Below are 26,280 nucleotides of genomic sequence, written 5' to 3' on the forward strand. Positions count from 1 at the left end.
CTTCCTCACACCCTCAGGGCACACAATGTCCCAGATTGAATCTTTCGCTTTACTTGTCACAAATGCTGTACAAACTCGGCCCCACTCGGTCAGACCTACGACTCGGTACTCGGACCCACCACAAAGACGACCCCAGCCCTTTATGCTATTGTTGTACATTTTTTTTTTTTTATATCCAGGGAAAATAAATCCTTGTGCTCTCCCCAGTGAACCAACGACACGACAATAATTTTCAATCTGCCACTCACTCCAATGGAAAATTGTAGACGATTTTTTTTTTTTCTTCAAATGTTCACACAAACAGGAAAATCGTGTATAACATTTTGTTATAAATACATAATTAAAATGCTATTTGCTTTTGAGAAGATTTTTTTCCAGTTTTTGCGTTTATCTCGGAAACTATGAGGTTCGCGAGCTTAATTCATGTGCCAATCGACTCACCAAGGTCGTTTCCATTAAGAACAATTTCAAATCTATTGAAAAAGATTTCGAATTTTTCTGGATTTTTTCGTTTATCCCATAAACTATGAGTTTTACGAGCTTAATTCTAGCGCTAATCGACTCAGCAAGGTCGTTTCCATTAAGAACAATTTCAAATCTATTGAAAAAAATTTCGAATTTTTCTAGATTTTTTCGTTTATCCCATAAACTATGAGTTTTACGAGCTTAATTCCAGCGCCAATCGACTCAGCAAGGTCGTTTCCATTAAGAACAAATTCAAATCTCTCCAAGAAGATTTCGGATTTTTTGTTTTTACCCGTTTTTCCCGTACTCTATTAGGTTTACCAGCGCCTTAGCACAATCGTTTACATTAAGAATAAGTTCAAATCGATCGAAAAAATTGTCGAATTTTTTTCGGTTTTTTGCGTTTATCTCGTAAACCATGAGGTGGAGCTGGAGTAGTTGAGTACTTTATTAATTAAAAGATTATTCGCCTGGAATGGACCATTGCTGGAACTAAAGGCGTTCTTCCTCTATTTCCTATAATGGATTCCACCGCAAAAATACTTCAACCTTGACAAAAATCTTATATTGGTTTCAAGTTTTTTACGAGAAATCCTTGGGTTAGCTGAGACTGACTAATTCAAAGCCGGGGTTAGAAGGAAGGGGATTTCTTTTCGGAAATCAAAAGGTTTCCCCCCTGAAAAGCATAATTTAGTTAATCTATTGGTAATATTTTTTTATATATAATAACATCTAAATAATATATTCTAATCAAGTTATTACTGTCATCAACAATAAATTTAAAAAAAAAACATATGTAAAATAACTTTCAAGAGAAACACTATTTACTTTTCCGACACGTAAACACTTACACACAAGAAAATTCTCCCTTTCACAATCCGGAATGGCTTCTGTTAGCAGCAACAAGGTAAGATGTGCTAAATGACATTAAAAGCTTCGTTTTGAATTTGAACAATTTGAAACTCGTCTTTGTTTGGTGAGTTTATGACATAACACGTGAACGAATAGGTCGTATTGGGTTCTCGATTAGATTTTAAAGTTACAATCTGGTCAATAAACCGCATCAGTAGTTGTCTTCAATGGTTTAGGAGATAATCTCCAGTGAAGTTATATTTTATCTTATATTATTATCATCTGTTTTGTCGAAAGAAAATTTTTATGGCAATTTAATCCAATAAGAATTAATTTTTTTACGAGGGTATTTCAACATCTAGGTTATATGAACTTGGGGTGACCCCCCTAATTAAATAATTTCAAATATTTGTTTTTGAAGCAGAAATAATGTTGTTGCTTTTTTTTTTGTAATATTCTAAATGGCCTTAGTCTGTATCCTTATTTCCTTAATTATTTTTTTCAGGGAGTGAGGTCTAGAACTAGACGACGCCTGGATTTTGACGTGAGCGCATTTTAGATATTAGATTTTCTATAGAATAAATATCCTGATATTTGTTATAAACATAAATTATTACTAACGATCAAAATTTGGTCGTTAGTTTAAATAACACAAAAATCGTTATTAGGATTGAAGAGTAGGACTCGTATAAATATTATACGCTTTTAATTCTTACTTAACACTTATAAAACATTTATTTTCTTAAATTAGTAATACTTGTAACACAGATAAACTGTATGAAAATAATAATTTAATATACGTAAAAGATGAGCTGTTTGCAGTGCTCCTATTTTGTCTAGTGGTGGTCGTCTGCTGGCTGTTTGATCCAATAACCGTGAGGAGCGAAATGATGTTGTGACGGTCCGCGATACACCTTTATGTGAACTCTTCCGTAGTGGTCTAAAAAATATTTTTTCAAATAATTATGAGAAAATATTTTTATTCGTAAAAATCGTATTTAACACGATTTTTCAATCGTGTAATTGAGAGGTTTACTCACGATCGGAGGCGGCTGAGTCTTGATCATAATAACGATCGATCGGGTAGACTTTTGGAGAAACGAAATCCAAAAGGAAAACAAGAGCCAGACAGCTAAGGAGACAGTTCTAAAAGAATAGAAAACTGTGAAAATCAACAATTCGAAAGAGGAAAAGTTTCAAATTTACCTTCATCGTGTGGTGCATCGTCCGTCCTTCCACTACTAAACTCTTTTCCAGACTGAATATCGCTTTTATAGTTTATCCGAAACCGAAGCAAATGAAGTGCGACGAAGCAAATCGCCTGGAGGAAAAAAAGAATTGTGGCGTTACTTTCACCTGCCAATGGAACCGAGAAAGATTTCCAGTCTCAGTGTTTGGGATTTTTTTTTATCAAGGGGGCTTTTTAAGAAAAATGGATATATTGTAACACCTCTCTTCAAGAAAATGACCTTGCCTCGTCAATATTTTTCAATTAACGTCTGATTAAGCCTAACATATATATAATTCGTTAGATTTCATGCATTTCTATTAGATTTCCTTCGTCGTTCTTGATGTATTTTACACAAGCGTGCTTCCTGCACACCTAAAACACCTTTAAAAAAGTAAGAATACGTATCGCTATTTTTTATTTTTTTTTAAATTATTAATGCCGATCTTTTAAACTGTGCACAAACATTTTGACCATTGCAGAAAAAGTCATTAAAATGAATTCCATCTACGTCTATTCTTTACAGGAAGATACGGACTCCACCACACATAAATTCACGTGGCCTACCACCACCGAAGTAGAAGATGTTACAGCGGAAGAAAAAGGTACATTGAAAAGACATTTTAATTGCCTTACTAATAGAGAGCTTTTTCAAAATTCCTGTCCTTTACTATTAGATAATATAAGTTGAGTAAAACTATCCGTATTTTCTTTTGATCGACTCATAAAGAAGCTGATTGTGCTTCAATGTAGAAAAATGGTAAGGGGGCTCTAATCTAACATTGTTCGGAATAAAATACAAAAAGCTTATAAACTTATATACAAACATGTATAACAAAAACAGAGTACAAAATGATTTTGCCCTACAACTAAAATGCTTCAAATTTAAAGCTGATATTTCTTCGCTGTTTTCTACATACAAGCATTCAAAAATTTCCGTTTCTCTAATTTAGAAAGAATATCACAATTTTGTCAGTTTGTTGACTTATGAATAATAATAAATATCTATTTCATAATTATGTCTAAATTGACAAGGAAATCAGGTCAAAAGCATAAATATAATTATACTAAATATTTTCTTTTATTTAGTAATTTTTGAGATAAAATAGCAAATAAAACATTGAAAATAGCATGCTAACCTATTTTAAACCGTTTAACATAGGTTTTTCCACTTAGTCATTACCAATTATGTGATCTGCCTTTGGAACAAAACAGAGAAAGTGCCTGGCTCAGTAATTATTTATCTCACTTTCATTTAAATAGTTGATTATCTATCTAGCATTGCAAGTTTATATTGATTTACAATGAATGGATTTCCGACTTATAATTTAAAAATTTGTATACTTTTTTTCTAAACTGCCAATGTAAATGAATTTAATAGTTTAGCTGTTTCGCCATTCGATGCTAGGTGGAAGAATATTTTGTCATGTGGCATTGTTTATATAACAATGGCAAGGACACAACTGGCAAAATATCGCGCAGACCAATCACTGAACATGGCAAAATGCCAAACAGGGAACGCCAGAGAGGATAGGGAAATCAGGATGACCAGAGATGGTCAAACTACTGGTTCATCAACTTCATCATCTCCAAAACTACATTATAAAACAGAAACTTGATTTGCAAATCCAATTAATCATAAAACTTCATTTCTCCCATTTTAAGTTATAGATAATAATATAATTTAAAAAAATTTTAAAAAGTTATAGATGCAATTTCAAAAATTTAAATTATATTTATAGAAAAATCATTTCAAATACTTAAAAAAGGTACAACATACATTCTTATAAAACCAATATGAGCTGAATTTTATATATTAATGTTTTATTACAATTAAATTGTCTTTCTTATCATAATAAAATTTTGTTTGCCTCTTTTAGATACCGATCTGAATCGGAATTTATCTAAATCTTCTGATGATGTTTCGTATAACAAAGGAACAAAGCACAGTACAAGATGTAAGTTCTAACATTACCAATAAGATTTAGATATATGTATAACATTCACAGCCCCCAAATTAAATTTTCTTCTGGAAACCTAACTTTTTATTCATTTAATAATATAAAAATATGTTAATAATATTATATGAATTGTGTAATCTTTTTTATTAGTTCAGTATAATGGATGTATCATTTTCTCCAGCATATTAATGTGTTTGTGTTATTTTTTTTCAGCATCAGTAGTGGTAAGTAACATACTTTAACTAATATGCAGTACCATTTAATATAAAGATCAGAGTTTTCTGCTTAGTTTACATTCCTGTGAAGCACTGCTTTGTAAAGACATAGATGATTGTGTTAAAACATTACTATTTTTTCTGTTGTAAAAACTTTTTACCATTGCTTTCTTTCTTTTCCTTGTTGTCTATGCTTTGGCTTGAAAATTATTGTTAAGCAAATAGTTCTCATTTTATTTATTGAATTATGTCCAAACTCCACCAGTTAAAATTAATTTGTTGCGATATTTTCTTGCCAGTATGTACTCTGTTGAGGTTTTTCTACTGCAAATATGTTTATGGTGCAATACCTCATGAAAGACTGGTGTCCAATGTGAAATATTTCTCAACTTTCTTTAGTAATGTTTTTTATAGTAATTTGGTACAGTAAGTAAACTTCAATTGCAAGTAGGTTTAGATCGTAAAAGCTGATCTACAATTTTTAGGCCATCCTTTGTTTCTTCTGTTATTTACTTCATATTTATCGACATGTTAATCATCATATTGAGGTACGTTGAAAATGGATAATGTTGATATAGTGGGGATTGTACACATTGACCTAATTTTTGGTTTTAAGCCATTTGTAAACAGCTAAAAAAACACAACATTCTAAGTTGAAAATTTTTAATTTTTACATAAGTTCTGTAAAATAGCATTCATATCCATACATCAAGTGTAACATAATTTTCTCTTCTTTATTTCTAACGTGCTGAAATTGTGTATATGCTTTCTTCTTGGTTTTTGAATTCAATAAATTTTAACCATCCTACCCCATATTATCTCTGGAGGTTGAGAATTTCATCTTATAATTATTTATTATTCAGAGATTGTGAAATGCGGTGTGACGTAAGTTTTAGAAAAACATTTTCTTTTATCGTGCCATCGTTTCGACCTTTATTGAGATCATCTTCAGGGCCTGGGATTTACAAACATTGTTTAAATTACAAATAATAAGATGTGAAAAAAAATGAATTTATACAATGCTAGATAATTTTAGATTTTAAAAAAATATGCATTTGCTAGAAAATTTTAGATTAAAAAAAATCCCAGGCCCTGAAGATAATCTCAATAAAGATTGAAACAGCACCATAAAGAAAATGTTTTTCAAACCTACGTCACACCAGACCGCATCTCACGATCTCCGAATAATCATTAACTAATGGTCACTATACACCACACATTTATAATTAATTGTTATTCTCCTTCTTACTTTCAGAGCATTATGAGTTATAAAGATTTTATTTCTCTACTTGCAATGCTTTTTCTTCTGATTTGCTTGCCTTTATACTTCTGTTGTAAGGTGTTTGTTTTTGTTTGAGTCTTATCCTTTTTTGTAAATATATTTAATCCTCATTTCCTTATTATATCATTTCTGAGTTTGTGTTGGTTTCCTAAAAGTTTCAAAGCCAAATTACTAAAAAAATTTTGTATTATACAGCAACTACACAATAATTACATTTATTCGATTTAATAATAAACTCGTTATGTGTGTAGTTTTTTAATATAATTAACAATTTTGTAACTGTTTAAGCTTTTCATAATTTCAGTCATCAGCACCTCCTTTGAACCAACAACATTCAGCAGGATTTTCAAATACGTTCATGGCATATCCGAATAATCAGTGTGGATATGGCTTAAGTATGGAAAATTAATTTAATTGCTTATATGTACTTTAAATTTTTGGCTAAAATTGTGGCATCTGTGCTCTTCTCACCTTTTTGTTTTACTTTTTATTACCTATACGTATTTCGGGACTGTAACCCCCTTCTCAAGATGTGTTGGAGCCAGGCAATAAAAAGTAAGGTTTAAAGTTCACTAAATACCCTTTCACATAATGAATTCAACCAAAATAAAAGGAGTTCCATCTTTAAAAATAAATATGAAATTCCATATTTTGTCGTTACTTGTAGCAATCTTTTGACGTAATTAATGAAAACTTCTAAAGAACACGTTTTTAAGTTAAAGAGCACATGCTTAGAAAGAACTATTTTAAGAAAAGCTAGTTTTAATAGTCATTTCTTTTTATACAAAAAAATAATGGGAATATTTATTATTTTCAGATGGTGGTATGGTATGTTAATAATATTTCTAGTTGGTGTTCTAAAGATAAGTACTTTGAATTTGAAGTTTATAAGTTTCAATGGCCAGTCTTAAAGTTGATGTCTGGAACGTCCATCAAATACAGACAGACTAAAAAAATCAATTACCATATAAATTGATATAATCATCTAGCATTCTAAAAAATTGCAATAATTGTAATTGTTTAAAATATTTTTAAAATTGTTGGTGGTTGGTAATCTGCAGGTCATTAAATACATGTTAAACTGATCGATACTTGATCACACAAGTTTTTACTCAAATACATTTGAACCAGTCAATACCCACAGTAAATAAGTATCTGGATAACAAAACAAACAATTTAAAAAAAAAACTAAATGCGCGTAGAGAGGCCAGAGTGTGATTAGGTGTCGATCAGCTCAAAATATTTTTCTAATACTTTTGTGCTAATCTAACAATAAAATTAGGCTTTTATAGTTTTATAGCATAATAAAATTGTAGATGGCATCAATGTATCCGACTCCATATCCATCCTACATGTCTTACCAAATGGGTACACAATTTGGAGAAAACATGGCAAGTAAGTTGAACTTATGTGACCCAAAATTTTGCTTAATCTTATTACCTAAAAGAACAATTCTTCTTTTAAAAAAATAATTTGTGGCACTTTCATGATTTTGTGTTGCTATAAATATTTGTTGAAATTGAAAACATTACAAGAAAAACGAAGAAATACAAATAGATTCGAATTTGTGTTTATTCTTCCTTCTTCCTCTTTCTTTGTTTATGTTATGTACTGCCAGGGTCGGTGTTAAAATATTGAACTCTTAAAAACATACCCTCACCAAACATCAATTGATTTATCCATCTGTTAACATACATTAACAAACACTAAGTAGTTTCTAGTTCAAAAAATCCCTGAAGAGAGAATTTGTGAAACAGGCCCAAACATAGACTAAAATAATAAATCTCTGTTTTATCTTTGGTTAATGTATGTTTTTTAAGAATTTTGATTATCCTGTTAAAAATATATATCTGCCATTACTTAACATTTTACAAAATAATTATACAAGTATTAAAAAAAATTATGTCTCACATTAATATTAGTAATATTAGTCTGTACTATATATGTTTTTTCTTTTTAGGCTCTCCTGTGGTATGTTCTATTTTTGTTTAATATTTCAGATAAGTATGTTTTTCTAGTAAGCAAATGAAAATCTTTGAATATTTTTAAAGTTTTTTTCAGACTCAGTTTATAAATTAAATACAAAGATAATGTAAAACAATTAATTCTTGGACTTTACAAATATTTATTCTTTTCAATATTGATAAAAGTTGTAAAATACTGTTGTAAATACAAAAAATATTACATTTAGACTGTATAATATTATTTTAAGCAATGAACACTCACAATAAAACATTTTCAATTCAAACTTTTCAATAATATTTTAGTATCATAATTTGTACAATAACGAGTGCAAAACATATGAAGAAATGCAGTCTTTTAGAAATGCTATGAAGACTTACCGAGGTAAAAATAAAATAGCACATTTTTTTCTTATCTCACGTCAAGTTGTGGGGTAAATTCTCTGGCATATTTTTAGATTATCAACAGGCAACTTGGCCATCCCATACTAGGACATCCCTTTTGAGATGTAAGTAGATTTAGTTAGCTAAATAAACAGGCAACATAAACATTTAGAATTTAAAAAAATAAAGTTTAGTCAATTGTTTTTTTCCGACCGACTAAAATTAAAAAATAATTGTAGGTTGAGATGGGAAGTTGGTGTCCAGAGGGTCGAAACCACGATAGCTCAAGTGGTTAGACCAGCGTAGTATTGAGCCGAAGGTCGTGGGTTCGAATCCCGCTCATGACACTAATTTTTTCATTTCAACCAAACATCCTTACATAAAGATTGATTAATTAAAAGAAGTTATTTGATCAATCAGACCACTAAATATAATGGATTTAAAAAATAAAGAAGATTTTACGTAAAAACCATATAACATGAAATTATTTTGGTTAAATGTGACTTTAGAATGTATTTTTTTATGAACAATAAAAATAAAGAGGTAATTTATTATCTCATAAGTCACAGGATTTATATTATTCTAATAATTACATACTTTTTAGGTAGTCGATTTTGGCAGGACCTAATATTGAATGAAAACTATTGAAGTCTATTGAACATAGAAAACATCCGATTGTGAAAGTGGAAGATTTTTAAACACATCATTATATTGTACATACAACACATACACATAAATAAAACGTTTTAATAACATAACATTTTTTTTATTAATGTAAATGTTTAAAGCTCTAATTGTTGAACAGTCTTGTTTTTGTAGTTTCCTTTATGTTAAAAATATATTATAGTTGATTGAAAATAAAAATATTGGTATTTTGAGCATATGATGAACAGGAGGTTGAGTAATGTTACCCATGAAATATTATTTTTCTTACTTAATTTCATACTAATAAGATTGATAATCCTATACATATAATAAAATTCAACAAATTGCAAATTTAAAAACATTAATTTTTTTGTCTAGATGGAGTCAAGTAAGTCACCACAACCAGAGCCACAGCCTGCCTCAGCCAATATACCAGAATCAAGACGTAAGTTAAATCCAACAGTCTCTTCTCCAAACAGTCTCCTAATTAATCTTCTCTCTCTCTCTCTCTCTCTCTCTCTCTCTCTCTCTCTCTCTCTCTCTCTCTCTCTCTCCCTCCTCTCTGGGCATTCATGCTTGTTAACTGGATCATAGAATGCACAAGTGATTCCTGTTTCAATCTTTGAACTTTCTGTAAAAATATTGTGTATGAAGCATGTGTTGTAAATTGCTATTAAAAGTTCCCACATTCATGTTTTTAAAGTTGGAAGTAGTAACTATGAACTTCTCCGGTCAGTGCGGTGTACTCAATTTGATACATGGGCAAGAGTGCAGGACATCTGAGTATCATATAGAAATACACTCTTTGTTAACATTACAAAAGCTGTCCACAAGATTTTGTTTTTAACGAAAATTTATATATCAAAGTTTGTGACAGAGTAAGCTTAATTTGAAAAAGTTTTTAAAATGAATTTATCCTAAATAAATTGCCTCTAAGGGTAGTTCCAGATTTATTGTTAGTACTATGTCCATTGGTAAGGATTTTAAATACCCCAGACATAGATGTATATCTTTAGAATCACACAGTTTGAAGGTGTAGCCTTGCCAGGCCCAAAAACCCAATATTGGCCCAGACTTCCTAAACAAATTTTCTGGAAATCCCTGCTGAATTCTACACCTTACTGTATCATGTTATCAAACATAATTTGGAACACATCATAGATATTTTATATTATATGACTAGTGTCAGCTAAGTCAAAACATTTTCTGCGGTGAAAGAAGAGTTTCAACCAATGGTCAAGCAAGGCATATGTACACCATCCAAGGCTGCCAGGCCTAGCTCACTACACCTTTTAGCCCAAGAGGGCTACTCCACGTAGGAACCAGATATTTCAATCCATAATTTAGTATTTAATTCAACAATTAGACTTTCATTGGGAAGGTATTAATGACAGTTCTGCTCCAATTTCCACTGAAAAACGCAGTGTTCTCTTCAGTTCTATACACCGACTTCAAGTGGTTACACTCTTCCTACCACAGGCTATACTTCCTTAGATTCTTCCTCTATCAGACGATATCATCCCATTTCCCTCTCTACATTTATGATCTTCTTTTTGGTAGTGATAAGGATATAGGAAGCGGGATTTTTGCTCCCCAGGCACTTCAGCCTTTATTATTTTCAGGCTTATTTTCCTAATTCAGTGCAATAGATTCAATCCTTCTTAGAAGTATCAGGTCATTGACTGTTGCTGCTACAATTCCATAGAGTTTTTCTGTATGTTAGGTTAAATCTCCATTGAGCCGTTGCTTCGCATTCTAAGATGATATGGGTGGCTGTTTCCTCCTTCTCATTGCATAATCTGCAGTTATTTGCCCATGTTGTGTAGATGTTTTCTCAGATGCCAGTGGCCGGTTAGTAGTCCTATCACTCCTCTGAGACCTCTCCAATTTCTAGTCTTGGTTTTATCATAAGTTTACTGAGTCTAGTGCCGCTAGAGTTTATCAACTTCTTCTTTTGTTTTGTTCGGATCCATTCTGTGATGGAGGGTTCTATATTTGTTTTTGTTATCCCAAGAATAAGTTCAGGGCATATTTATGATCTTGCAGATCCCCCTCTGGCCAGTGTCTGCTTTTTCGTTATCCAAAATTCCTCTGTGCCCTGGCACCCAAGATATCATCAGGTTGTTGTGTGTTTCCCAGATTTTGGATACATTCAATGACTAATTTTGATGTGATTTTTTTTACATGCTAATGTAGCTAAAATAGCTACTTGGCTATCAGATTTTATGAGGATTTTTTGCCAGTGAAACCTCTTTTAAGATTTTATAGGGCACAATCGTTAATGGCATGTATTTCTGCTTGAAAGACCGAAGTGCACCTCCCTAATGAGTTTGATTGGGCTTGTACACATGACATGATCTCCTTACCTTCTCCTGCCAAGTAAAGCTGTTGAGAGTATCAGCACCCTGGCAGCAATCATGCTATAAAACGCACCAATTTTAAACGGCAGCAGTTGTACGTCCATTCCAGAAATATCCAGGTAGAAATGCTACTGATGTAGCTTTGTTAAGCAAAGAAGCTCAAATGGTTTGTCCAAATCCTGATCTAGCACTAACAAGGTACATACTGAATGTGTCGAGATAAAATTACAAAATTGTATCAAACCCATATATGTTTAGACTACTTTTCTTGTGAATTTTTGGGATCATGACATTATTTATCTTAATACTTCTGATACCTTCTAATTATTGAAAGGTATTTAAATACTCAACAATTGCCCCATGCCCGACCCCTAGAGGGTGCCAAATTTAGTTTTAATAAGAGTGTTTCTGGAACCAACAAGTTCACTACCTGGTCACGAACCTTGGAACCCAGTAACATAGGCCGACATCCCCCAAGATAGATGCCACTATGCTTTTCTATGCTATGTGATGCCACATACATTCCATCGCATTATGGACTCTTATCTCCAGGGATCTACTCTGTTTTCATCTGCTTGAATAACATAGTGATAACATCAGGCTCAAAGTTTCACGAGGAACATCTTCAAGTGCTTCATCATTTGTCCACTCATGGTGTCAGCATGAATCCGGCAAAGTGTGCCTGTGCCAGCCTGAGATAGACTTTCTTGGCTAGCACAGTACAGCACAGGGGCATCACACCTATGACAAGCAAGGTCAAAGCCATGGCCATCGACAATCATGTAGCTGCATCAATATCTAAACATGCTTAACTTTTTACCATCTCAACCTTCCTCACATGGCTTACTTAAATAACACGGTCAGATTAGACCATCCAGCAGGAACGTGACCAATACATCCAACTCGGGCGTAGGGGCCCAAAACAAACAGCCACCTTCAGCCAGTGTGTAAAACTATGAACTACATTTTTCCAGCTACTAAAACTAAGAACAACAATATTATATTTATAAAAGGAATAACACTAACTAGGGAGCGTCGGTGGTCGCAACAGTTTAGGTGTTGACACGGCGTTCATCACTGTAAGGTAAAGGTCCCGGGTTCGAATCCAGCGGCCCTGCATTCTAACCCGACATACTTACAAATGGGCGTTTTTTCAAAAACACCAGCACCCTGAGGGTTGATATAACCTCTGCTGTTGCGAACCCTCGTAAAAAAAAAAAAATAAATAATTTTTTAGTTATTTTATCAGCTTATGCTTAATTATATAAATACTCAATTAATTATACACAATTTTTTTGAAATGAAAAAATTTGTGTCACAGGCGGGATTCGAACCTACAACTTTGGCTAAATACCCCGCTGCTCTACCACTTGAGCTATCGTGACTTCGATCACCCATGCCACAAACTTCTCATTTCAACTCCCCGTTTCATTCCAATTGTAAGCAAATCGCAGCTTCAAATAGAAACACTTTTTATTAACGATCGTACTATAAGGAATACGATTTATTAATTTATCTATAATGACATTAAAAATTTCTATGAGCATTTTCAAAATGAGTACTTAAAAAGGTTTCAATATTTCCAGGACAAAGAATACCTCGTCTTCTCCAAGAATCATCATGTAAGTTTTTGATAAATAAAATTTTGCAGCTTACTTCAGTAAAATGTGAATAAATATTAATATTATACTTTTCAGCTACAACTACTATGAAAACGCAACAATCTAATGATGAAGGTAAGGTCCATTTTAAAGAAAATTATTAAAATATTCAATATCTTTTTAGAAAAAAAGCTAATAATATTTAATGAAAATTTATTTTTAAAAATATATTTACTAAGTTTTTTTCAGCCCAACTTTGTCAACTTCCAGTGGTCCATAGTCTGATAATTGTTTTATTTATTTATTCTTATATGTATTCTTATTTATTTATTCTTATAAATTACAAACAGAAATCTTGATTTGAACAAATTCAGTTATAAACATTATTAATAATTATTTTAAGAAATATGTCAGACAAAGAAAGCAATTTTTTAGCAAATTCATATATAACTGTATGTGAAAATTTACTGAATTTCAATGGCATTTTCCTTCTTTTTTCAGTATCTGTAAGTATATCTGACTAAATATTGTGATTTAACTGTCATTTTAATTACAAATTTACCCTTCGGCAGCAACGTTTGGAGAGAAGATGTGAAAAGTTAAGAAAGGTGCGTTGTTTAGCGTCCTATGGTTCAATAGTGAGGAGCAGTTAGGATAGATGTATTTCAGAAAAACACCTTTTTCATTTCATTGCCGACGTTTCGACCTTTATTCAGTTTATCTTCAAGGCTTGAGTAAATTACAAACGTATATTGATTGGGAAAATTGTTTAAAAATTATACACAAAAAGTAAATAATTATTAATCCATATATGCATTTAGTAGACATAATTGACCATTTTATTTAAATTATTTACACTTTTTATTTAAGGTTTTGATTGAGATGATATACACCACTGCTCTAACCATTTAGCCAGGACAGCTCAAGAAATTAGAGCAGTGGCGTATTGAACTGAAGGTCATGGGTTCGAATCCTGCTCATGCCACTAGCTTTTTCATCTCAACCAAGACCTTAGATAAAAAGTACAATTAATTTAAATAATCATTTACTTTTTTATATAATTTTCCTTTTCAACCTATGTTTGTAATTTACCCACGCCTTGAAGATGATACGACTAAAGATCGATACATCAGCAATAAAATTCAGGCGTTTTTCTGAAATATATTTATCCTGATTGCTCCTCAACAGCTTGTTAAGAAAGGTGTTGCTTTTTTTTCATTCATCTTCAATTTAATTACTTTCATTTGCATTGTTATTTTCAGTGTTTAAACAAGGCCAAGAACCAAAAATCTATTGTAAGTTTTTTGTAACTCATTAATAAATGCCCTATGTCAATTTTCAAAACCTGGAAGGTCATTTTCTTCCCTCAATATATACTTTTCTTAAATGTGCAAATTGTAAAAAGTTGAATTAAATTTATTTTAAAGATCAATTTCATTGCTTTATAGGTTCAGAATTCAAGGACAAGTCAGGAAATAAAGGTTTGTTATTGAACTATCAAATTTTAAAATGAATTTACACAATACTACTAAAGGTGTAGTTTTTTATTGTACTATATTTAGATGTTTTATTTATATTATTTTCTATAAATTACATATGGAGAAAAACTTTAATGCAATTTGTAATTAATAAAAGTCCTTTTCTGTACTGTAATAAAAGATTAAACTTTTAGTAATATAACAAGTCTTAAAAATATAATAAGGGCAAAACAATTTTTTCTCATTTTTCAGGAACTCATAAACCAAAACAAAACATTTGTAGTAAGTAGTTGCTTATTTTTTATACAATAATAATAAAATGACAGAATTGAGATTAGAATTATAAATTTGCAAGTTTTTTTTTATTCTTTCTTTTAAATTATATTTTTTAGTGATCAAAATAATGTTTATGAATGGCCAAAAAATAAATTATCGTAAAATTTCTTATTTGATTAATTTAAAAAATTTAAATTCATTTTGTCTGGGGCTTCAGTGGCCACAACAGTGAAGGCTCTGACATGGTGCTCATCACTAAGGTAAAGGTCTTGAGGTCCTGAATCCAGTGACCCTGGACATACTTGGCCAACTTAAAACCTTTTTCCAAAAACACCAGCACCCCACAGGGGGTTGAAATGATCTCTGTTATTGCATACCTCTGTTAAAAAATTTATAAATAAATACTTGTGTTACAGATTCCATCTGACAGAGGATTAGACTCAAATGCAGTGGTAATTTTTTGTTTAATTAATCTTGCATGACATACATATCAATTAATTAAATATTTATCATATTTATTTTAAACTTTTCAAGGATAAATCAGTTCCAATATTTGACGTAAGGCAATCTTGAATTATTCCTATCAGATCATTTTTTAACAGTTTTCTTTCTCCACAGGTCATTTTCCCATTAAAGAAATGCGTGGTAACTTATAATTTTTTATATTGTAAATTGATCCAGTTAATTTTCAATTTTATAATATTTCTTTGAAAATTATAGAGAGGTGTCACTGACAAAAAGGATTCTCTATTTGTAAGTACAAAAGTACCTTTGCAAATAAGAATTGTTGAAATTAAAAGTTAATTATGTAATAAAAGCTTAGGTTTTCATTTGAATTTTTTTAAATACGTTAAGTGATAATGCAGGCATTTCTAAATACCGTGGATATGCATCATGAGGTGATTGCACATTTGTAACAAAAAAACGTCTGCAAATGTCAGCCATTATTGAGTTAACATTTTTGGAGTTGTCAGTTTTCACAAAATGATTTACAACCCATAAAAAAGTAATACTAGAAAACATCCTATTATAACACCCAAAAGAACATGCTAGCCCTGAAAAGAAAATATTACATTTAGTATCTTTAAAGCTTAAAGAAGATAAGAAATCAACTTAAATCGTATCAAGTTAAATCAACACTCCAGGTTATTGTCTTAAGGCGTGTACCCACTATGTAAATCTCAGCTGACAAAAGACAACCAAATAAGGCTGAATGTTGGTCCCCAACACATTGACCATCCTTAGTTCAACCTCATCAAGCCGAGGGGGTTGGGATCGAGGAATTAGGTCATGTGGAATCGCAATGACATCGTCTTTTTTGATGTTACCGAAGACCAAACCTCGACCAAGGCCAACCGCTTCATTGGCTCTGATTCACCTCCTGTACACACTAAGCAAATCACAGCCAATGGAATTGTTGGTGTCTTTTGTTGGCCAAGATTTGCTTAGTGTGTATGCCTGTAGAGACATGGTTGGGGCCTAAAGCCAATGCAAGAAAAAAAATGCTTATTTATATTTTTATTTATTGGTCAGAGATTGATTGATTGATTAAACATTTTATTTAACCATGCCAAATTAGATTTTGTGGCCCTTTCTTCCACTTAACGTGAGTTGTACATTTTACATTATACATACAATTTATGTAGACTCTTTTGGTCTTTACTATTTATTTTGCAAATAGAATACAAAAACAAACAAATTTGTACTCATTTTTTACTAACACAATATTCACATACTTTCACAATACAATTTTTGGTTTAAAAATTTATAAGAGAATATGTATTTATCTATGTAAGAAATCAATGAATAACAACCAAAAGAAAAAAAAAAGAAACAATAAAAACTTTAACAAGAATTTTTGATAGTTAGACATGACTAAATTAATTAACCAATTACTTTTTTAATTTTCGTTATTATTATAGTTATTTAGAGAATGTTAAAACACATAAAAACATAATATTAATTAATTTATGATTCCATGATTTTATTATGGTTTTAGTTATTTGTTGGTTGGTTATTTCCATCAGATGTTGTAGATATTTTCTTTTGAAAGTAAGAAGGGAGAGGGGAAGAGAAAGATTACCTTTGAAATAATAAAACAAAATATAAATAAATTCTATAAATATATATAAATAGTAATTTTTTTAACAAAACACTGCACACATAAATAAAAAGTAAAGTAAAATATTTATATAAAATAAAAATAAATTTACTAAAAAGAAGAAAGAGCAATTTAAAAAATATATATTGATTTTATAATATTTTTAACATAAATAAACACACATGAAATATATCAATGTTTCATGTATTGCTACTCATTGAATTCTATTGATAGAAGAGTGAAACTAGTAATTAGTGGAGCAATAAGGCATGTTAAATAATGATGAGTATTTTATTTTGGAATATTGAATTTTATGGAGGAAAGCAGTTCAGGGCAGGAGATAAAATTGTTTATAAACTTGTCTAAAAAAAAAAAAAAATGCAGTCAAACTTTATCCTACTTGTCTCCAGGGTATCCTTTTCAGGATTCAGCAGACATCATAGGGTCATAATCATAATGAAAATTACGGTTCAAGGGCCAGTTACAGTACGGTAAATGAGAAAGCGTTGCTGAACTATGTACTTGAGAAAAGTAATGAGGAAAATAAAAAATAGAACGCAATTCATGTTGTGTGAACAAGAGAGATAAAGAGGAGTTCCAGTATTTCCAGTACTTCTAAAAGATTTTGTATGATAAATTAAAAATTCAAGTGCTTTCAAAGCTTTAAAGCAGTTTGTCAATATAGAAAGAAATACCCAAAACTTTAATAACATCAACTATACTACAAAATTCATTATATTAACCAGTAGTTCTAGCAATAATGAGGCTGCATTTAGAAATATCAAAAGAGATATCGTTCAAATCATCAAATATCAGATCAAATATGAAGAGCATTGAGGTTGTTTTAAAATATAATTTGATCGTAAACGGTTTGAAATCATCACTAATGAATAGAAAACTAATGTCGGATTATACATTGTATGTAGGTCGAATTATGAATAAATTAATACAATTAGACTTAAAAATAATTACAAAATTACCACAATAAGGAATCATGGCCTTGAAGAACTAAAATATTCATGATTTTCCCTGTAAATGTATCCCTTTTAAAACAGGACAAACTATTTAATCATTTTGATACTAGCAAGGAGATCTTGAAAATGTAAGTTCCTGTGTGGTAAACACCGCACAATTAGACCTTCGACTATTATTATGACCTGTTATAAAATCGTTTTGGAAAAAGTATAATAAGAATGAATTTTCAAATTAGTAGGGTAAAGGATTGATTTTTTTTTTCAAATGAAAATGGCATTTCTATAATTGTATAAGCAGGTTAGAGTCATTATATTGTGATTTACAAAAAGCAAGAGCGCCTTATTCCCACACCGCTCATAACGCAAACATTTTTTTGTTGTTCTAAAGAACTTAATAGTGGCAGTTCTATTTCCCCAAAAACCAGACTATAGAAGAACAGTGATGCAAAATTACTGGTGTACAGTTTTATGAACTTGTCGGCTCGTAGAATTCAGCAGTATCCACACTAAAAAAAACCACCCTGTTTAATTTTCCTATGATTATATTCAAAATGATTTATTTACTGACCATATACCTGTATATACATATTTACAAGTTTGAAACAAGAGTACCAGAACTGATACTTTACCTCTCAATTAAATAAATAAAGAATATATAATGTTTTACAACTTAAATGTTGAAAAAACTGGAGTACAAAAACCCACCCCTAAGTTACACTTAATTTTAAGTATTTAATATGTACTTAATTCTTTTGGGTTTATAATTATTAACACTGTATTGTCCTATTCTTCTTACAAAATTCATTTTCATTTATATGAGCTTCCTGTGCCAAGGAGGGATCAATATTCAACCAAATTTCTTTCTGAACTGGCCCAAGACTCCCAATATTTAGAGATAGGGGTCAATTTTGTGTTGATTTTCAATCCATTTGAATTATGTATCCAGTTTTTTATTTGATGTAATAGTCATACTTGTGTACCCAGTGTAATGGAAGTGGCATATATATCAAATATGGTTGTTTTAGAATCAAATTGATGCCGAGACAGATGACATGCTCCTTGCAGACATTGAAATGTATTCTAACATAGCAAACAAAGTGCTTACCAATCGAGTCCTAGAAGGTGAAAGGAAGAGTTTAGAACGCACGCGAAGGATGAGCCAAACGATGAATGCAAGGGAGCAGAACTTAAAGACCGGAAAAGTATGTTTTACACACAAAAAATATTCAATATAAACTAGCATTTTTGGGGGCCGCGGTAGCCAAGTGGTTAAGGCGTCAGACTCTCAGATAGTAGATCCTGCGGTCGTGGGTTCGATCCCACCGTCGCCTCTGGACTTTTTCTGACGCCTAAGGGACCGTGGACGCAATTGAAAGAAATTGGCATGGCACTCATCAATGGAAGGGGCGGGATCGGATCGCAGCAACCCTGAATTTGGTACCAATCCCCTTCAAAAATGAGTTTCTTCGATGGAAGAACACCGGTACAACGGGGGCTCAAGTTCACATTTGTGATGCGAGCCCTCCCTCAAAATATGGAGCCAAGGGATAAAGTACAATAAGCTGTGCAGCTCAGCTGCAGTGCTCAGGAGAGAACTCCTCCAGTCCCTGGCATCCATTGTAAAAAAAAAAAAAAAGCATTTTGTGTTTTTTAGGTGGTAGAAGATGTCCTGCCAGAAACTGTAGCTGCATTTATTACCTCAGAAGAAAAAGAGTTTAAGTCACTACCAGAAGTAACATATCAGAAGTTATTTCCTGAAGATAAGTCCAGTCCAACAGTTAAAGTACTTCATACCGCGAAGAATAAGAAGGTATTGGTTAAACTTCAAAGAATTTTCAAATAAATTAATGAGGTTTTTTTTTAAGAGCGCAATAATACCAGTGTCATCTTTGTCACATAAAGAGGGCATGTTAGAATATGAAGACGCTTCTTATTTGGAATTTGAAAGCCCTTCTGATTTTGACATTCCTGAGCCTCATCGTATGTATAATATTTGTCATATTTTACTACATTACATATAAATAAAATACTTATTTAATGAGTTAATTGGCATCATGTATAAATTAATTTGATTGTCATGTAAAATAAAACATTAAAATATAATAAAAATAGTTAAGATCTTAAAATCAGTTATGTATATAGTGATTTATTGAGTGTAGTCATAATTTACAGCTATGAACATTGGAAACAAGCCTTCTGAGATTCTTGGCAGCAGTCAAACGGAGGGTGATAAATTTGATGTCTGTTTGGAAACCATACCTCCTGTAAGGGGAAATCTAGTGCAACTAAGAGGCTCAGTACCTCCAAAATGGTTCCCTGGTAATTTTTAAAAGAACACATTCTATTGATATAGCTATACGTACTTTATTAATTTTTTTCTCCCTAGGTTACACATATGCTCTTCCTAAAAGTTCTGATACAATACGTGTAGATCAACCATATCACATATTTGAGGAAGCGTGGAAAGCATTTTCACCAACACAATGCAGCAGCCCAGAAGGAACGATAATTGTTGGAAATTAGATGCTAAGTAGTTCAGTACACTTCTCTCAATGGGTGTTCTGCGGTACTCAAAAATTAAGTTAGTAAAAATTGTAAACAGTAATTTTCACAATAAATAAAATATTCCTGAACACTTTCTCATACTTTTTCAAGCTTTTCTATATCTTCTTTTGTCAAATGCTGAAATATAAACGTACAAAAATACAGATAGGTGGAATTAAAATGTAACAATTTTGAATACCTACCTTTAACTTCTTAAGAATTTTTTCCAATCTCAGCTTAACCACAATTTTTCTAGCTGCATTTATGAATTTAATCATAATCACATATCTCACAAACCATTCGTTTGGCTTCCGGTCTGGTCCTGAGAACTCATACTTACTTGTCTAAAAAAATATATATATCAACTAGCTAAATGCCAAATAAATTAGAAAAAAACTTACTTCATTTATGTGCCTGATTAATCGTTGCCTGATTAGCTGAGGACCATAACTCAAATTATCATTGACCATGTTCTTTTCATTCTGAAATTTTTATTATTATTTTAAACATTGTTCAAATTTTTCTGTTTTATGGTTCTTACCAAGTATGTTTGGCGCAGCCTTTCTCTTTCATACCAATCGGCACCAATCCAGCGTATTTTACACTTTTCATGCGAATAGGCGATTTCATTTTCACGCTTGATCTTGTGGACTAAATCAAAGAAACCGTTTTCTTTTTTCTTTTGGATTCTGTAGTCCTCTTCCAGAAACCTTCCGAAAGGTCCTAGGTGAATTGAACTTTAAACTCTTGCGGCCTAGTTTTGAATTTATGAAATGTGAAATAATGTTGACTTTATAAGTCTGTTTTTACCTCTTAATTCGTATTCACAATGCTGTGATTTTTCCTTTATAAGGAATCTATTGGCATCGTGCTGCGTCCATGCGGATGGTTCGACTTTTTTAAGTTCTTTCGATGCTACCATAGGTGCAGGTTTTGCAAAACTGGGCACCTTGTATGTTGGTTTTTCCTCTTTGTATTCATCAACATTTTCCAAAATTTCAAGAAGTTGGTTCCTATTAAATTTATTCTTTACTGTAATTGTTTTATATGGTTATGTATGTTTAAGTTTATAATCGTTATTCCTTTATCCATTTGAAACTGATGTGTGATGTGTCACCATATTAAAAAAACAACATTTCCCTGAGGATGATAGTTGTGGTCTCGAAAATTTTACAAATAAATTTTAAAAAAATTATTGTTAATGTTCAACAAGCTACCTAACATTATTTAATTCTTGTTATTTTAAAACAGGTTGAATTAATTAAGTGTTTCAGTTTTAAACTCACTAGTGTTCTCAAAGTCATCACACCATCATACCTGTAATATCCAGGTTTTGTATGTGCACTAATCATCATAGTAAATGGGAGCGCTATAACTGTAGGAAGATAAATGTTGACTGGCAGCATTAAAGTAATGTACTCCAATGGGCAATATTTTATTTCAACTTCTACGGCCTCAGTTCCAACCGTACCTGTAGCAATAAACTATGTTATCCATACTGGGCATAAAGTAATTACTATGTATAAATAATAAGCAAAACCTCTTGATGGTGTGATCGAGAGTGATGGGCAAAATTTCAGCGTCACGAAAAGAAACGGCATCTCGTCTTTTCTCGGTTCGAGTATGATTTTCTTTTTCCTCCTTTGAAATATTAACTGTTTCAAATTTTCTGTGATTGAGTTTATTTAAAGATCCTTACGTTTGACCAATAGGGATGTGACCGAATTTGATTTCTTTTGGCAAATTGGCAAACTCTTTTATTATAGGACTTGCTTCAATCTGTATTTCAAAAGCACAGCCTCTTGAACATTCGACAGTTATGTAGTCATAATACATTCTCGCTTTTCGTTCCCTTAGAAAGCTCACGTAAGCTCTAACCGATCCTTTTGGCTTTACAGTCCCCTTGAAAATAGCGCCTAATAAATTAATTCTGCATTTTACAGAAAAAAAAGTTTAATTGCTCATAAATTCTGATTAAAGTAGAGTTTAAAAAAAAATTACTTAAGGGGGACAAAGAAAGAATGACAGTCTTATTTATGAGTAAGGGCGGCAATTTTATCAATTTACTGTCAAGGAATTAACTAAGGTAAATCCTGTTATTCAAGAGGGCTTAATGTTAGATGTGGACAAATACAGTTTTACTGGAAGTAAGGACAGATGAGATGTGAAAATTTAGGTATTTATTTATTTACGGATCGAAATCCACTATAAAAAAAGACATTTTACAATAACAAAAAATATAAATGATATATGTAAAAATACAAATAATATATATAAAAAGAATAAGGATGTATATACATGGTAATAATATAATGGTAAATATAAATGATAAATATAAAAATACAGTTAAAGAGTAAAAACTGAACAGCAAAAATGAAAGACATAATTACTAACCAAATAAGGCAGAGGAAACAAAATAAAGCTGAAAGACAATTGAAACTACAATAATTAGTTACATATTTAATGAAAATAATGCTCTTTGTAAATATATAATAAGACTAGAGTGCGAGAATTATTTGAACCAGTAAATGAAATAAATTGTAATAATTTTGTACAGTATGAAATATAAAAGCATTCAACTAAGGTTGTAGGGGGGCGTCGGTGGCCGCAAGGTTTAGTCTTTCACACGGCGCTCATCCCTGTAAGGTAAAGGTCCCGGGTTCGAATCCAGCAGCCCTGCATTCGAACTCGACATACTTACAAATGGGCTTTTTTTCAAAAACACCGGCACTCTGAGGGTTTATATGACCTCTGCTGTTGTGAACCCTCGTAAAAAAAATATATATATAAAATATAATTATTCTATTATATAAAATACGTATTATTATATAAAATATATAAGTATAGTTTATTGTTCATTATTATTATTGTTTTGTTCCGTTATTTTATAAAGTTATGCTACTATTAAATTGCTTATACCTCTTGAATTATATTCTTTGTAAAGGGATCTTTGATCTGTTTGTGTATATATAAATAAATTTATATAAATTGAGAAAAAAAAAAGTTGTAGGATAAGGTTTTTCACAGATTGCACAGAACTATTGAAGAAGTCAATGCTATTGCACAAGTTACTCTTGATCATCATTCTGTGTAAGAGGAGAAGAGAGCATGTAGTTAGAGCTTTGGAATTCAATATAAAATAATTTATAGGTTTTAAAAGAGTGCAAAGGGACATGTAGCTGTAGTTGAGAGAAGAGAGAAGGACTATCAATGAGATTGTTTAATAATTTAAAGACAAAAACAATATTCAAAGTAATCCCTTCTTAGTGCCAATTCAAAAAGTTTAAATTCAGAGCGGATTCCAGGGTAGGCAGAATTCGGAGGAAGATTGAGTTTGTAGGAAAGTTTTTTTAAAAATTTGTTTTGTACAGATTGAAGAATTTTTTGATAATTTAGATAGAATGGGTTCCAAACAGGTGTAGCATATTCTAGTATGGGTTGTACAAAAGCTTTATAAAGATGGACAATTTTATTAATAACAATTCTGGGGACTCATTATTAAGAATATTTCTTTATGAGGAACGACTTTCTCGTTTATTTATTTACTTTAAAGGAACAAATAGGGCTTTATAATGAATGAAATAGAAAAAAATACAAATTGCAGGGTAATAAACTACAACGCCCAAAATAATGCAATAAAAAAAAAAAGTAGCATTGGTTTATTTATCATATTTGAATAGAAGAATAAAAGGATATCGATGAGCCTACACTCATGCTGACTCTATTGCTAGTCTGACTCCATTATTATTATTATTATTATTATTGGCCATACAAAACTATGGGAAATGTTTAAATTACAGAACAAAAATTTGAAATTCTAATTAAAGAACAGGAATAAATTTTATAATTTAAAATGGCATTTTTGCAAACACTTGGCCTTCCAAATTAAGAATTTTAAAAGGCTAAACTAAAGCTTTGGATGGCAATAGGATAGATTAGTTTACGAGTGAATGTTTATAGCACTCAGAAGGGATATATGGCTAACCTAAGATAGAAGTGTGTGGTGATTAGTAACCGTCAGTCAATGATTATTCGGAAATTGTGAGATGCAGTCTGGTGTGACGTAGATGTCAGAAAAACATTTTCTTTATCGTGCCAACGTTTCGATCTTTATTGAGATCATCTTCAAGGCCTGGGATTTACAAACATTGTTGTATAATTTAAACAATGTTTATAAATCCTTATCCTGTTCTAATGTGTTTATTGGAAATTAATAAGGATTGGGATTTGTTAGGGTTTAAAAGAATGCTGTTATTACTTCACCGTTGAGAGAATGAAGATTGAGTAGAGATAGCTTCAGAGAAGTTGCTTGTAGGACGTTTTATGTAAAGCCGAGTGTCATCAGCATAAAGATGAAATTGGGAGAAATTGAAACCTAACGGAAGATCGTTTAGAAACATGGAAAAGAGCAAAGGTGCAAGAATAGAGCCTTGGTATACACCAGCTGAAATTGAGAGAGAAGAGGAGATAGAATTTGAAGCTTTAAATTTCTGAGTTTTGTCAGACAGGAGGAAATGAGATTAGTAACGTAAAAGTCTTTGTTTTGTAATATATATTTCTGTAAACTTTGTATATGTATTAAAGAATAAATACATATTGTACTAGTAGAATCCTAATCGTTGAAAGCATATAATTTTAGTCTAAACTTGTATTTTTACTTCAGACATAAAGTTTAATTAATAATAAATAAAATAAATCCGGATTTGAAGTTAACTAAGTAAACAACCTTTAAATTTAAGCCTAAAAGTACCTGATTGTAAGAGCGAGAATAGATCGATTTTTCACAAAACTATCAACATTTCATCCCAAAATTTCACAATTTTACCAGTTAATTCTGAAAAATCATTTCGCCTTCACCTACCTCTAGTATAAACGAGCTCAGGTGGAAGTACGGAGTTAGCGGATTGTAGATTCTAATGTCGTAAGGCTCGTCGGATTTGTTAATAATATTTATCGCTTGTGTTATATCCTTAATTCCGTTTATTTTAAACTTGAAAGACACCTTTTTCGGTATGCATTCAAAGACTTCGCATTCGGGGCATCCTGAACTCACGGTGGCCATTATTGCGGACAATAAATTACAAAAATGAAGATATCCTATGAATTTTTTCTATACTAGTTTATTATGAGACATGTGATTACAACATGTTTTCATAGATTTGTTCAACACTTTTCTACGTCAATTTATTTCAACCCTAGGAGGTCATTGGGGGGGTCTGTTTTGTTGCATATTTTTGAGAAGAAAAATAACAAAACGAGTACTCTGTAAATTAAGTCGGTAGTTCTGTTGCGGCCGTGAAGAAATGATCCTTCAGTAGTCAACGGTGCTTAGAGTTCTTGAGGGATAAGTCATAAGTTCGCTTTGAGACTTTTTTACAGTCTTGGATTTTGTCTTCTTTTTTATGCGAGTAGCGACCCCATAATGACTTTCGTCTCTCAGCTCGATGTAAATAATGTTAGTTGATGACTCCCATGCTTATGCTTCGTTAGTTTATTACCTTTTTACGGTGTTTATCGGTCTACATTTGCTTATATTACGTTTTTTCTTTCAAATGATTGACAAAGGTTGTTTTCTTTTTCTTTTAGGAGCACTAGTTAGGTTTATAGGAGCACTGTTTATTCACCTAGATTGCTTGTATTCATCTTTTAGTTTTACAGAATAACTGACAAATACTATTGTTTCTTTAAGGTTCAGCTAAGTTTGCCCTATTCAAAAGACAAAAAATGACTGCAACGAATGTCTCCTTCATACGTGCGAATCTATTCAGTTTCTGTGATTACTGCAAAGAAAAAGTATTTATTTTTTTCTAGATCAGTTCAGTTTTTCATGTACTTGATAATCGAAAAGCTTTTTTGCTGATCTGGTCAAAAAGTTGATTCTTATCAATCCCCGTTTTATTATTAAATATTAATCTACAGTAATAATTATAAAACTAACAGCAAATAAATAATA

General features: G+C 31.4%; 3 protein-coding genes across 4 annotated transcripts; 2 read left to right on the forward strand and 1 right to left on the reverse strand.

Annotated features, from left to right (window-relative positions):
* The first annotated feature begins 1,243 nt into the window (after positions 1-1,243).
* LOC106674194 lies at positions 1,244-20,418 on the forward strand. 2 transcript variants are annotated; one of them, XM_014406779.1, is made up of 19 exons: positions 1,244-1,372; positions 1,823-1,861; positions 9,372-9,438; positions 12,940-12,975; positions 13,051-13,089; positions 13,456-13,460; positions 13,527-13,562; positions 14,217-14,249; positions 14,403-14,435; positions 14,685-14,714; positions 15,125-15,160; positions 15,243-15,266; positions 15,327-15,353; positions 15,429-15,461; positions 18,809-18,985; positions 19,438-19,593; positions 19,649-19,763; positions 19,956-20,102; positions 20,170-20,418. In XM_014406779.1, the coding sequence occupies exons 1-19, from the start codon at positions 1,349-1,351 to the stop codon at positions 20,304-20,306; spliced, it is 1,194 nt and encodes a 397-aa protein (XP_014262265.1). In that variant the 5' UTR covers positions 1,244-1,348; the 3' UTR covers positions 20,307-20,418. The 2 variants fall into 2 exon arrangements, with proteins under 2 accessions (XP_014262265.1, XP_014262268.1); XM_014406782.1 differs by lacking the exon at positions 14,685-14,714.
* LOC106674195 lies at positions 3,028-9,097 on the forward strand. The gene is made up of 10 exons (XM_014406783.1): positions 3,028-3,150; positions 4,426-4,503; positions 4,720-4,730; positions 6,308-6,398; positions 6,821-6,831; positions 7,320-7,398; positions 7,964-7,974; positions 8,271-8,349; positions 8,423-8,473; positions 8,953-9,097. Exons 1-10 carry the CDS (start codon positions 3,042-3,044, stop codon positions 8,994-8,996), a joined length of 564 nt encoding a protein of 187 aa, XP_014262269.1. The 5' UTR covers positions 3,028-3,041; the 3' UTR covers positions 8,997-9,097.
* Positions 20,256-25,470, reverse strand: LOC106674193. Its single transcript, XM_014406778.2, has 10 exons — positions 25,189-25,470; positions 22,027-22,229; positions 21,868-21,968; positions 21,645-21,798; positions 21,138-21,340; positions 20,869-21,050; positions 20,729-20,809; positions 20,531-20,671; positions 20,430-20,465; positions 20,256-20,344 (listed from the first exon to the last, which is right to left on the reverse strand). The coding sequence occupies exons 1-10, from the start codon at positions 25,387-25,389 to the stop codon at positions 20,333-20,335; spliced, it is 1,314 nt and encodes a 437-aa protein (XP_014262264.1). The 5' UTR covers positions 25,390-25,470; the 3' UTR covers positions 20,256-20,332.
* Positions 25,471-26,280: the final 810 nt, after the last annotated feature.

Source organism: Cimex lectularius, unplaced genomic scaffold (assembly GCF_000648675.2).
Source record: "Cimex lectularius strain Harlan isolate CLEC.00 unplaced genomic scaffold, Clec_2.1 scaffold168, whole genome shotgun sequence".
NCBI classification, from domain to species: Eukaryota; Metazoa; Arthropoda; class Insecta; order Hemiptera; family Cimicidae; genus Cimex; species Cimex lectularius.

What these genes read in the sequence shown, in the direction of transcription:
- LOC106674194 (XM_014406779.1), top strand. Translation starts at nt 1,349, where the DNA reads ATGGCTTCTGTTAGCAGCAACAAG. An exon ending in CCAAGAACCAAAAATCTATT is followed by an intron (nt 14,250 to 14,402) that starts GTAAGTTTTTTG and finishes ATTGCTTTATAG; the next exon opens with GTTCAGAATTCAAGGACAAG. An exon ending in ACAAAAAGGATTCTCTATTT is followed by an intron (nt 15,462 to 18,808) that starts GTAAGTACAAAA and finishes TGGTTGTTTTAG; the next exon opens with AATCAAATTGATGCCGAGAC.
- LOC106674195 (XM_014406783.1), top strand. Translation starts at nt 3,042, where the DNA reads ATGAATTCCATCTACGTCTATTCTTTACAGGAAGATACGGACTCCACC. An exon ending in TGCTATGAAGACTTACCGAG is followed by an intron (nt 8,350 to 8,422) that starts GTAAAAATAAAA and finishes GCATATTTTTAG; the next exon opens with ATTATCAACAGGCAACTTGG. An exon ending in TAGGACATCCCTTTTGAGAT is followed by an intron (nt 8,474 to 8,952) that starts GTAAGTAGATTT and finishes CATACTTTTTAG; the next exon opens with GTAGTCGATTTTGGCAGGAC.
- LOC106674193 (XM_014406778.2), bottom strand. Translation starts at nt 25,389, where the DNA reads ATGGCCACCGTGAGTTCAGGATGCCCCGAATGCGAAGTCTTTGAATGC. An exon ending in TGAGCTCGTTTATACTAGAG is followed by an intron (nt 22,230 to 25,188) that starts GTAGGTGAAGGC and finishes GCTATTTTCAAG; the next exon opens with GGGACTGTAAAGCCAAAAGG. An exon ending in CTCGATCACACCATCAAGAG is followed by an intron (nt 21,799 to 21,867) that starts GTTTTGCTTATT and finishes TTATTGCTACAG; the next exon opens with GTACGGTTGGAACTGAGGCC.